The 13,041-nt window shown below is 43.9% G+C and overlaps 1 protein-coding gene across 1 annotated transcript; it reads left to right on the forward strand.

Moving 5' to 3' along the window:
- The first annotated feature begins 2,236 nt into the window (after positions 1-2,236).
- On the forward strand, positions 2,237-6,210 carry foxi2 (forkhead box I2). The gene is made up of 2 exons (XM_007898058.1): positions 2,237-2,795; positions 5,678-6,210. Exons 1-2 carry the CDS (start codon positions 2,237-2,239, stop codon positions 6,208-6,210), a joined length of 1,092 nt encoding a protein of 363 aa, XP_007896249.1.
- The last annotated feature ends 6,831 nt before the right edge of the window (positions 6,211-13,041 follow it).

Consider the following 13,041-nt stretch of genomic DNA (forward strand, 5'->3'; position numbering starts at 1 on the left):
AATGAGCTTTGCATTTATTTTACAGTCGGTTCCAGACATGAAACCTCACCACGACCCCAAAGTAAAGATTACTTCGACTTTGCAAAACAAGTTATACTTTTTGACTGTACAAAAGCAACACACAGATGTGCAAATGAAATGCACTTTAATATTATAAAGCTGCAAACCTTCATATTATCACCTGTCCCTCGTAGAGTGTGCAATAGCCAACAGGATCAGGCGTGTGGGTAAAACAAGTTAGTTTACCAGGTTTAACGAATCCCCTTCGAATTCAGCGCATTTTGAGGGTTTAAAAGTCTTCTTTTTGCTGTCAATAACACATGCAATTGCAAGTGTCCATCTCTCCCACTTTTGCCCCAGGGGCCAGCAATGCAGATTGCAAGTCGCAATGATTTTGTGTTGAAACGAAAGATTTGTATTAGTGTTAAAAGCAAACTCCCCCTTCCAAAAAAATGCAACTGCAGAATATAATATATATTATAATTGCAGAATACAAACGTGTGGAGTTTTAGGTGGTATGAGTTGGCCTGAAAATGGGGAGGGAGAGGGAGGGAGACATGAATGCCTTTTAACTGGTTTTGCCTTTGCAAAATGGGCTGAAAAGGCTGTGTAACAAACACACAGTCACACCATCTCCTCTGGGAGTGAGCAGCTGGAGAGGGAGAAGGGGGGAGAGAGAGAGAGAGAAGAGAGGGGGGGGGGGGGGGAGAGAGAGAGAGAGGGGGGGAAGAGGGGGGGGAGGGAGAGAGGGGGGGAGGGAGAGGGGAGAGGGGGGGGAGAGGAGAGAGAGAGAAGAGGGGGGGGGAGAGAGAGGGGGGGGGGGGGAGAGAGGGGGGAGAGGAGAGAGGGAGGGGATGAGAGAGAGGGAGAGAAAAGGGGGAGAGAGAGAGAGAGAGAGAAGGGGAGAGAGAGGGGTGGAGGGGAACTGGTGTGTTTTTCTTATCCTAAGAGTTGGATAAATTCTTTGCAGTGATCTGGGTTTCCAGACTTGTTTTCTTGTTAAGTTATTTGAAAGGCAACACGAGGTGTCCAGAGTTGTTGTTGTTGTTGTTGTCGTTGTTAGCAATGATCAGAATAAGTGACTGTGCCTTTTGTGGGCGAAATGGGGGTGGGGGGGACAGCCAAACGGTGGTGGGTTGAGCCCCCGACTGATTCATTCGCAAAAACCACTCCACATATTGGCTGTTCGGCAACGCTGTCCCTTTGCAAAGCGCACAGTTAGCGAATCGGGCCACGCATTTTAACGCTGTAACGAATGAGGTTTGGGTAAAGAAGCAAATGCACAGTGACTGCTGCTGTTCGGGAGGACCCCCAGCGAAACCCTCCCCGCATTATAGAGCACCAGACAAGCGAGGAGAGAAGGCAGGGCATGAAAATGCGCCCTTTCGCTACTTTTTTTCGAAACGACAGAGGGGGTTTGGTCGCGAGTTTGCATTGTTTGGTTTGCATTGATTATTTTGCACAATAAAAGGTGGGGCTTTTTTTAACAGTTTTTTTTTAAACTCCCCCCCACCCCCCCACCCCCCCCATCCCCATCCCCTCTTTCTCGAAATGCTGCCTTTCCAATTTCATTGAAGTCGTTGAAAAACAGAAATGAAAGGTATTTATTTAAAGGGTTAAAAAAAAATACTCCCCCCCACCACCACTTTCTGTCAAATGTTATTTTGCTTTTGCATTGCAATATCTCCCTTTGTGCAAGACTTGATCCCTGCAAATAATGAGACATTTTCTCTCTCTCTCTCTCCCAATCAATTCAGATAAACTTTCCTACTGGGAACAGAGAGAGAAAGACAAGAGAGAAATGTTAAGGGGATCTCAACGTGTCGTTGTCTGTCTCTGGTCTGTCTCTGTGTGTCTGTCTGTCTGTTTAGCCCCCTCCCAAGTGACCATGATGGGAAAGGAGGGAGTGAGTATGAGGAGAGTGGGAGGGAGGGAGGGGAGGGACAGAGAGAGAGAGGGAGGAGATAAGCCACATATAAATACAGGATCACTAGCATTTTTTCCCCACCTGTTGGTAGAAAATACCTGAAGAGCTTTCCTCTTGTCCTCTCTCGGTCTCTGTGTCTCTCATACACCTACACACAAAAGTTCTCTCTTACACTCACACCTCTCACACACATAAGTTCTGTGTGTGTGTGTGTCTCTCTGTGTGTGTGTGTGTCTCTCTCACACACACAAGTTCTCTCTCTTGTCTCACACACACACAGAAGCTCCCCCTGGGTGGGGCTGATGGATTATGAAACCTGTTGGCTTGCATGACTTGGAGCCACCTTATCTACGTCCTAGGACAGCACAGGAGATGTACTGCGAGAACTTGAGCGCCTACCAACATCAACAACAGCACCAGAGACCGGCCACTTACCCCATCGGTGACTACTCTAACCCCTACTTGTGGCTCAACACCCCGGGGGCAGTCAGCGCCTCCCCCCCACCTTACCTGCACCCTAGTGGGGGCGCGTCTCCATCCTTCGTGCCCTCTTCTTCCTACGGCTCCCAGAAGCCGTTTGTGCCTGGCTCTGGTGGCTTCTCAAACGCCGATCTGGGCTGGTTGTCCATCAGCAGCCAAGAGGAGCTTCTCAAGCTGGTCAGACCGCCTTACTCCTACTCTGCTCTCATCGCCATGGCCATTCAGAGTGCCCCAGACAAGAGGTTGACCCTCAGTCACATCTACCAGTATGTGGCTGACAACTTTCCCTTCTACAAGAGGAGCAAAGCTGGCTGGCAGAACTCCATCCGACACAACCTCTCCCTCAATGATTGCTTCAAGAAGGTGCCCAGAGATGAGGACGACCCGGGTAAGAAGGCGAGCGCTCCCAGGCGCTATCATGATAATCAGAAATAATAGTAATAATCTTTGCATTTGATATAGTGCCTAAGAATGTCAGAAGGACATTGCAAGGAGCTTCTTGGGATGTACCGTGAAATAATAATAGTTCTTGCATTTGATATCGCGCCTTATCACGATGTTGTGAAGTCTCAAAGAGCTTCCCAGAATATATTGTAAAGTGAAAATTGACTATATTTTGTGGGCAAAACATAGCAGCCAATTGGCACAGCAGTGTCCTACAAATTCAGTGACCACATATTTTTTTGGAGGGATTATTACCCCCCGGAAAGCAATCCGCCAATCGACTAACAATCGGGTTCCCACTTACTGCTCGGGATTCCACAGTAAAATTATAAATAATAATACTTGCATTTGTTACAGTGCCTTAACACGTTGGAAGTACATCTCAAACCAGTTCTCAGGATTTACCATGAAATAACGGAGAGGCTGTATAGTTTGTAGGCAAGTGCGGCAGCAAAATTTTCACACAGCAATGTCCTGCCAACACTAGTAGATGCAAAACGCTCGCTTCCTTTTGCTTATTCTCTCTCTCGCTTCTCGGCTCTAAAACACTCTGAAACCTCCTTTGCTCAATAAATCCTTATTTCGCCCACAAAACGCGGTCAATCCTTTTTACAGTGTATCCTGTGAAGCACTTTGAGATGTCTCAAGGGCATGATAAGGCGCTATATCAAATGCATTATTATCATTCAGGATGCGTCCCTCCAGGGAGAGAGTGCGCATTCCATTCCAACAATGTATCTGGGATTTCCATGTGCAGGTTCGCCCACAAATATACAGTCAATTCACTTTACAGTGTGTTCTGTGAAGCGCTTTGGGACGTCCTCCCGACGTGAAAAGCGCTATATCAAATGCAAGGATTATTATTATTATTATAGGTGGGATGCATGGAATTCTCAGTTTGGTTTGGAGACTCTTAAGCATGGGGATGGGTTTCCACATGTGTCAGACACCCGGCTGTCCAAGCAAAAATAATTATTATAGATGCCATCTCCTAATAGTTATCTCTACCACCCCAAAACCCAACCGCACCAACCTCTAACCTACAAACTACCCCACCCCACCCAGCCCCGTAAAGAGAGTGATTAATGTCATTTTCTGTGGCAGATTTGGACCACGATCACTATCCTGTAAAATGTGATAATTATTGCATCGAATCTTCTATTGAGAGTTTGCACTGTAGTAAGTCTCTTTTTCTCTTTGACTCACACGCAAACAGAGCTCAATTATTCCAACTGATTGCTTTGAAATAGACAATTGTGATATATATATATATATATTTTGATGGATCCCGTTCCTTTAAGTGGTTACCACTAGCCACTGTCTGTCACTCTCTCTGTTACATTTTCGAAGGGGGAAGTGGGGTTGTTATGGGGAAGAGGGGCGGCATTTAACAAGAAAATAATACAGTAAAACTTGCATTAATCTGATCTGTGTAAATCATACAATTGTCTAAGTTGTACATCTGTTCAACTTTGTGGAGTCCTGTAGCGTAGTGGTTAGAGCACTTGCCTTACAAGTGAGAGGACTTGAGTTTGATTCCCAGGCCGGGCAAAATGTTAGGCAAGTTTCCTTACTCCATACGCCACTGTTTATCAAGCAGCAAGTAGGAACTTTGTTGTTTCGCTATTGGCAGATTGCTTTTCTGGGGGTAATAATCACTTAAAAAAAGTGATTCCCTCAATCCACAACTGTTGGTGGGACACAGCTGTGCGTAATTGGCTGCCACGTTTCGCCCACAAAATATACAGTCAATTTTACTTTTACAGTATATTCTGTGAAGCGCTTTGAGATGTCTCAAAGAAGTGATAAGGGGCTGTATCAAATGCAAGGATTATTATTATTGTTATTATTATTCTAAGTCCTGTTCAAGAGTTTATATTCTATGTAAATGTGACATAACTCATACTCTGCATAAATCATATTAAATGTACAGTCCCAACTGATAAGACTTACGTGAGGTTTACTGTATTACAAATCTCCCTGTATTTTGTGTCTAGTTTTATGCTTTTTTGTCTTGCCTCGGCATTGGAATTTAAAATTTATTTTGTGATATATATTTAAAATAGTTTCTCTCCATACAATATGGGTTGAGTGATTGATCCCAGGTTGATTGGAAGGCTGTGTGGGTTTGACAATGTAACATCTGCTGTTCATTTTGCTTCGCAGTCCCAAATTTTTGTTTTGATTGAATTTCTATTTTTTGGGGTAAGGGGGCTTAATTTGAAAATAAATATAAATTCAAAATAATGTGATGGGGGCGCAGGAAAGTTGTGGGGGGAATAGAATCCTATAACGTATTGGTTAGAGCACTCGTCTCGCAAGAGTGAGGACCCGGGTTCGATTCCCAGGCAAGTTTCCTTACTCCACACGTCTCTGTCGGGTCTCCATCCCGATGTGAAAGGCATTTACAAATGTAATATCATTTGTTGTTTACCTAACAGTAAGTAGGAGCCCGGTTGTCAGTGGATCACATTTCTGGGAGTAATAATCCCTTAAAAAAAATTGGTCCCTCAATTCATGACTGTTTGTGGGACACTGCTGTGCACACTTGGCTGCGGCGTTTCACCCACAAAAATACAAAAATACACAGAATATATTGTATATTCGTATACGTCAATTCACTTTTCAATATACTCTGTGAAACGCTTTGAGACGATTCAATGATGTGATAAGGGGCTACATCAAAATGCAAGGATTATTATTATTACTTGGGTGCATCTGTAATGACAGTTTTGCAAGATGAGTGTTGATGTGGTGGGGAGAATTGACATCTATATACTGTATAAATTACATTATATTTTTTTTGTTTGCGACTGATTTGCACAGGGAAAGGCAATTATTGGACTCTGGACCCGAACTGCGAGAAAATGTTCGACAACGGGAATTTCCGCAGGAAGAGAAAGCGCCGGAGCGAGTCCGGCTCGGGTCCCCTGAAGCCCGGGGACAGTGGCTTAGGGGCTGGCTTGAAGGCGGAGGAGAGCCCCACAGGCGGGCTGGACACGGGGGTGAGGGAGCTCGAGCGGTCGGGGGGCTCCCCAGACCCCGAGGGCAAACCCAGTCCGTGTCTCAGTGGCTTTTTCAGCAGCGTTGCAGCCATCAGTGGCGCTCCGGCCAACAGGCAGGTTTCCGTGGGATTCACCGGGAACTTGACTCAGAGGAGCGTCACAGGAATGGCCGCTTCCTACTGCACGAGTGGTGCCGGCCTGTCCTCGCACGAATCCTCAGATACAGTGGACGCAATCCACCTGAACCGTCCCGCTTACTACAACTCCTTCCCCACCGGCCAAGCCAGCTGTCACTTCTACAACAGCTTCAGTGTGAATAGTTTGATCTACCCCAGGGAAGGCACCGAGGTCTGAGGATTGCAAGGGACGGGCATCGACTCTGCAAAGATTCCCTCCCTCCCTCTCTCACTCCCACACATAAGTTCCTTTCTTTTTTCTTAACTTCCCGCTCATATGTTTATGTATCATAATCCTCATGTTTGATACAGCCCCTGCCTTTCTACCTCTGGGAGGACGCATCAAAGCACTTCACTGCGTTGTGATCCACCAATCAACTAACAATCTGGTTCCTACTCACCGCTCGGTAAACGGGGCTTGCGGAGTAAGGAAACTTGCCTAAGGTTTCTCCCTGCCCTAGAATTGAACCCAGAATTGAATTGAATCCTCTCGCTTGCGAGGCTGACGTGCTAACCACTATGCTATGTCTTAAGTGCTTCACAGGATTTACTCTGAAGTCAGGTGAATGCATTTTAGGCAAATGCAGCAGCCCAATTGCACACAGCAACATCGTACAAAATGGCCATGAAACAAATGATTGTTTTTTAAAAAAAATTGAAGTACAATATACATCCTGTCTCCACACTCTCTCTCTGGCTTTCTCACTCCCACTGTCCCTCCCTCCATCTCTCCCTTCTTCCCTGCCTCTCTCCCTCCCTCCCCAACTGAAGCAGGTTCTGTACAGTGAGCATGCTGTGTTGCAACTAATTCCTATTCCTTTATAATAATAATCCTTGCATTTAATATAGTGCCTTATCACATCATCGAAATGTCTTAAAGCGCTTCACAGATTATACTGTAAAGTGATGTGACTGTATATTTTGTGGGTGAACTCGGCAGCTAATTTGCACACAGCAATGACCTACAAGCCGCCATGAAATGAATGCCCAATTTTATCTGGGGGATTGTTGGCCAGGACACTGGGAGGGAGGAACTCCCTTCTCTTTTTGAAAAGTGCGTGGGATCTTTAACGTCCACCTGAACAGGCACAGAGGGGACCTCAGTTTAAAGTCTCATCTGAAGAACGGCACCTCCCAACATTTGCTGCACGGTACATGCACTGCATTGGAGTGTCAGCCTAGACTGTGAGTTCAAAGTTCCTTCAAGGGACTTGAATCCACTGGAAATACTGTATTTTTGACTATACATTGAGGTAATATCATGTGTATATATGCTCCATTACAGTTTATATTGTGTAAATTATACTTTTGGAAGTTACCTACTGGAAGTATGGACTTATTTATACTTTTTCAACTATTTTATTACATTCATGTGTATGATCTTTTTTCAGAGCCTAAAAATGTTGGAATCGATCAAAGAACCTGGAAATTACTTTTGGAATAAAAAATTGTACAGATCATTTGTCCATATGTGTTTCTGCTTTGAGCTCGGTCAATCTCTTCCCCTCCGGGACTCCCTTTTAATAATAATAATCCTTGCATTTGATATTGCGCCTAATTATGTCACTGGGAGGTCTCAAAATGCTTCACAGGACATACTGTTAAGTGAATTGACTATTTTGTGTGCGAAACACTGCAGCCAATTGCACACATCAGTACCCCACAAACAGTCGTGGATTCAGGTTTTTTTGGAGGGCTTATGAACCCCAGAAAGCAATCCTCCAATCGACTAACAACCGAGTTCCTACTTATTGCTAGATAAACAGGCGTGCAGAGTAAGGAAACCTGTGTAGATTTCACCCTGCCCGGGAATCAAACCCAAGTCCTGTCACTTACAAGGCGAGTGCACTAACCACTACAGTATGGGACTGCACAAATGAGAATCATTGCTTTTAATATATTTCCTTTCACATTAGGGTGATGCCTCAGAGTGCTTCAGTGGACTTACTGTAAAGTGTAGTGACTGAGGTGAACACAGCAGCCATTTTGCATACAGCGTTACCTTACAAACAAACTTGAAATGAATCACCCATTTTATTTGTTTTTGGTCAACACAACAGGAGAAACTCCCTTCTTTTTTGAATAGCACCACGGAATCTTTAATGTCCACCTGAGCAGGCAAAGATAGGACCTTGGTTTAACGTCTCATCCAAAGCAAAGCACCTCCGACAATGTAGTGGAGGCTCCCCCCATCTTTGGGCTGGAGTCTCCACTTTCTCACTGAAGGATAAATAAAAAATAATTCTACGCTTCGCAGAATATACTGTAAAGTGATTTGACTGTGTATTTTGTGGGCAAAACACAGCAGCCAATTGCACACAGTAGTATCCCACAAGTAGTCTTAGTTTGAATGACCACATGTTTTCTTTCTCAGTAATTGAGAAACAGAATATTTAAGAGGAAATATAAAATGAATTTAATTTTAAAAAAAACAAAGAAGTTGTAAAATTGCCCGTTTTTGTTGTATCCACAAAGATTGGAAAGGCAATTGGTCTTAAATAGGATTTTAAATAATTCACAGCCCCTCCACCAAATAAAACAGCCAATTCTGATCAGGAAGAACTTTGAACTGTGTGAGGGGTGGGAGAGAGAAAAATCATCTGCATCTCGTTCTTTCCTGTTGAAAGGAAAGTTCTGATAAACTTTGCTTTGAAAAGTTACACTATTTTTAAAAAAAACAAGCAATTGTTTTAAAAAAAACTTTTGTTCATTTTTTTATATAAAAAAACGTTGAGACTGGGGATTTCCATTGATCTGTTTGCAGTGCAGACACAATGTCACTGGGGTGGGTGGTTTTGGTTTGTCTATTCACCACTCCCTACCTCTCTACAGCTCTTAAAGGGCTTTGTTTCAATGTAAAGTGTCTCCCATTGGGAAACGCCCAGACAATTACACAGGCGTCAGGTACAGACTGAGATATCCATTGAGAGGACATTAACCTGAAAACAATCACAAATCGACTCCCATCAACTGACCCTCAGGGAAAGACTTGAAATGCTCCCATTCCACACTCCCATTAACCCCTTTCACCACATATCAACAGGTTCATTGATTTTTTTTTGGGGGGGGGGGGGGGGGTGTGTGGGGGAGATTTTACCTGGAAAGATGTTTCCCTTACCAGTTGGTATTGGTAGGTATTGCCTTGAAAATAATATATTTGTCAGCCTGGCTCAGTAGTAGTAGTAATAATATAATAATAATAGTCCTTGCAATCGATATAGTGCTTTTTACGTCTTCTAGACATCTCGAAGCGCTTCACAGAATATATTGTAAAGTGAATTGACTGTATATTTGTGGGCGAAACGAGACTGCCAATTACGCTCAGCAGTGTCCCGCACAAACAGTTGTGGATTGAGCAACGAAAAATTTTTTTTTGAGAGATTATTATCCTCGGACCAGCGATCCGCAAATTGACTTGACAACCGGGTTCCTACTTACTGCTAGGTAAACAGAGGCGTGTGAAATAAGGAAACTTGCCCAGCGTTTCGCCCTGCCTGGGAATTGAAACCAGGTCTCTCGCTTGCGAGGTGAGAGCTCTAACCACTGAGCTATAAGCCTCTAATAACAACAACAATACCAACTGGCATTTACACAGTGCCTCTCATGCAGGGTAACATCTTGGAGCACTTAACAGCACTTAAGTGCTCCTAGCCGGGGGGAGGGAGAAGGTGACCGTAAGCACGTTTGAAGACGAAAGTCTTCAGTCATAATCTGAAAGAGGGGAAAGAGGAGGCATAGCGAAGGGTTTGGGGGAGAGAGTTCCAAATTTTTGGGGCGTAGTGGCTGAAAGCAAGGACTTTGATGGTGAAGCGGAGGGGACGAAGGGAAAGCAGGAGGCCAGAGCCAGCCAAGCGGAGGCAGCAGGTAGTGGAGTGGGGGAGAAAGCAGGTCAGAAAGGTAGGGAGGTGCCAGGGCATAAAGAGATTTGTAGACAAAAGAGGATCTAGAAATCAATCCATTCTGTGACAAGGAGCCTGATAAGGACTGGTATGGTGCGATTTACAGTGGGTTGGAAGTAGGACCCCTGTTGTTAATCGATTGGCAGATTGCTTTCCAGGGGTAATAATCCCTCCAAAAAATAATAATGATAATTTGGTCCCTCAATCCATGACTGCTTATGGGACACTGTTGCACACAATTGGCTATGGTGTTTTGCCCACAAAATATAGTCAATTCACTTTACGATATATCCTGTGAAGCTTTTTGAGACATTTCAATGACGTGAAATGGCGCTATATCAAATGCCAGGATTATTATTATATTCATGTAACCCTCATGACTCAGGGGTGAGAGCATTAATGACTGAGCCAGGCCGACACTGACAAATCATCTCCATGCTGGCTGATGTTGGGGTTAGCTGGTCTGTTTGCACACATTGCCGTATTCAAATCAATTTCTCTGTTTATTTCAGTCCAGTTCAATTGCTCAATTTGATTTTGATGGAGTCGTTAATTTACATTACATCTGCCTTGTGAAAGTCTTGTCTTTCTCTCTCTAACTCCTTCCATACTCCCCTCTCCATTGTATTGTGTGCGGACGTCACAGAAACAGATTAGCTGCTTTGCTCGCCTCCCTAACAATACTCACTTCATCTCTAATTAATCTCATTCTGACTAGCGTTTCGAAATGCTTCTATTTTACGTGCAAAACGCTGCATAAATCTCTTTCCATTAGTTTTGGGGATGTGTGGTTGGCGAAATGTGTGTTCGGGGTGGAGGTTGATCAGTCCACAGCCGTTAGCAAAAAATTCAGAGACAGTTCCGAAAGAGTTTGGCTACTTTGAGTCGTTGGGAGTTTCAGAACATCTCAAAGCACTTCACAAATCTTTACTGTAAAGTGCAGTGTCTGTGTACTTGAAGTGAAATGCAGCAACTGATATGCGCACAGCTAATATCCTGTAAATAGCTGTTAGCTGTTAAGTGAAAGGACCAATTTTTTATCTGGGGGGTAGTTATCCAGGATTTTGTTTGGTCAGCGGGTATCTGACACTTGCAGAAGCCCATCACCATGTTTATCAGTATCCAATGGCTAACAGTAGAAACTCCCTTCTCTTTTCGTAAAGAGTCTCGGGATCTTTAACATCAACATCAACAGGCAGATGGGATCTAGGTTTAACTTCTCATCTGAAAGAGAGCATCTCCCACAATCTCATCCACCAGCTGAGGTGTGAACTTACTTTCGGTCATCTTTTCCCTCCGTGCCCCCTTGCTTCCCACCCTCAGCTCGCGATGTGTTCCAAGCTCTGATGTGGGGATTGAACCCACAACCGTTGTGTTGTCAGCCGAGACAATGTGAATTCACGAGGTCATAATAAACAATAGAGGAAATTGGATTAATAATAAAAAGTGATTGATTTAGTAATACAGTTCAGAGTGGTGCAGGAGCATGGGCTGAATGGCCTTTGTCTGTGCAGAAAACAATAATAATGATAATAATAATAAAAACTAATAATTTTTGCATTTGATATAGTGCCTTTCACATTGGGAAGGCGTCTCAAAGCGTTTCACAGGATATAATAATAAGAATCCTTGCATGATATAGCGGCTTATCACATCTTCGAGACATCGCAAAGACCTTCAACGAATATACTGTAAAGTGAATTGACTATATTTTGTGGATGAAATACGGCAGCCAATTGTGCACAGCAGTGTATCACAAACAGTCGTGGAATGAGTGACCACATTATTTGAAAATTAATTTTTGAAGGAATTTATTACCCCCGGAAAAGCGATTCGCCAATCGACTAACAACTGGGTTCCTACTTACTGCTAGGTAAACAGAGGCGTAAGGAAACTTGCCCAACATTTTGCTCTGCCAGGAATCAAACCCAGGTCCTCTCGCTTGTGAGGCAGGTGCTCTAACCACTAAGCTAAAGTGTGTTTTGTGACCTGAATTGCTATATTTCTGCAAATGTGAGTTGTTGCTGACCAATTGTCAATGCGTGTTCTCGTGTGTGAGACTTGACAATCCTGCTGCTATTACTTTAAGCTGCTGTTTCCGATAGCATTCCGGGTTTTAAATTACTAACACTGCACGAAATCTGATAGGTGCCTATGTCTTCCGTGATCAACGCTTCACATTTCCCCTGACAGATGTTGTAGATTAACATCTTATTATACATCATACTCTCACTCTATTTCCATCTCCGAACCTGGAGTCCTGTATCGTATTGGTTAGAGCACTCGCCTCACAAGCGAGAAGACCTGGGTTTGATTCCCAGGCAGGGCAAAACCTTAGACACATTTCCTTACTCCTCATACCTCTGTTTACCTAGCAGTATGTAGAATCCTGGTTGTCAGTCGATTGATGGATCGCTTTCTGGGAGTTATAATCCCTTTTTAAAAAAATTAATTGGTCACTCAATCCAACAACAACAACTTGCATTTGTATAGCGTCCTCCACATGGGGTAGTATCCCGGAGAGCTTCACAGTGGCGGAGTCTGACAATCCACGACTGTTTGTGGGACACTGCTGTGTGCAATTGGCTGCTGCGTTTCGCCCACAAAAAATACAGTCAATTCACTTTACAGCATATTCTGTGAAATGCTTTGAGACATCTCAATGACGTGATAAATTGCTATATCAAATGTAAGGATTATTATTATTATTTAGTCTCAGATCAAGACTATGTAGTGCTGGGACACTCTTTTGTCTTTGTCTCTCTCTTTCTCTCTCTCTCTACTGCCTTTGATAAGTGTCAATGTGTAGTTCCTGTGTGCTGGGAGTGAATGCTCTCTATCCTCATTAAAACCCTGAGCCTCGGGACCACAGTTCATTCTGTTTGACTTTTTATTATTTTTAATTGAGAAACTGGGGTGAAAGGTGGCGGCCCACAGTGCAGGGAGCCACCAAGGCTGAAAAACAGTGCCAGGAGGGAAGTCAAGATAAATCAAGGTAAGAGGCATTCGGGTGGTTGTGATGCAGTGTTTGGAGTTTGAACTATTATAGGTTGTTGGAGGAAGGGAAAGGCTCCTGCCTTGTTAATGCTAGCCTTCTTAGTTATCGAATT

Source organism: Callorhinchus milii, unplaced genomic scaffold (genome assembly GCF_018977255.1).
Source record: "Callorhinchus milii isolate IMCB2004 unplaced genomic scaffold, IMCB_Cmil_1.0 Scaffold1, whole genome shotgun sequence".
Classification (NCBI taxonomy): Eukaryota; Metazoa; Chordata; class Chondrichthyes; order Chimaeriformes; family Callorhinchidae; genus Callorhinchus; species Callorhinchus milii.

Bases quoted from the DNA above. Each gene is read 5' to 3' on its own strand.
- foxi2 (XM_007898058.1), top strand. From the start codon at position 2,237: ATGAAACCTGTTGGCTTGCATGACTTGGAGCCACCTTATCTACGTCCT. The intron at 2,796-5,677 runs GTAAGAAGGCGA...TGATTTGCACAG, and splicing joins CAGAGATGAGGACGACCCGG to GGAAAGGCAATTATTGGACT.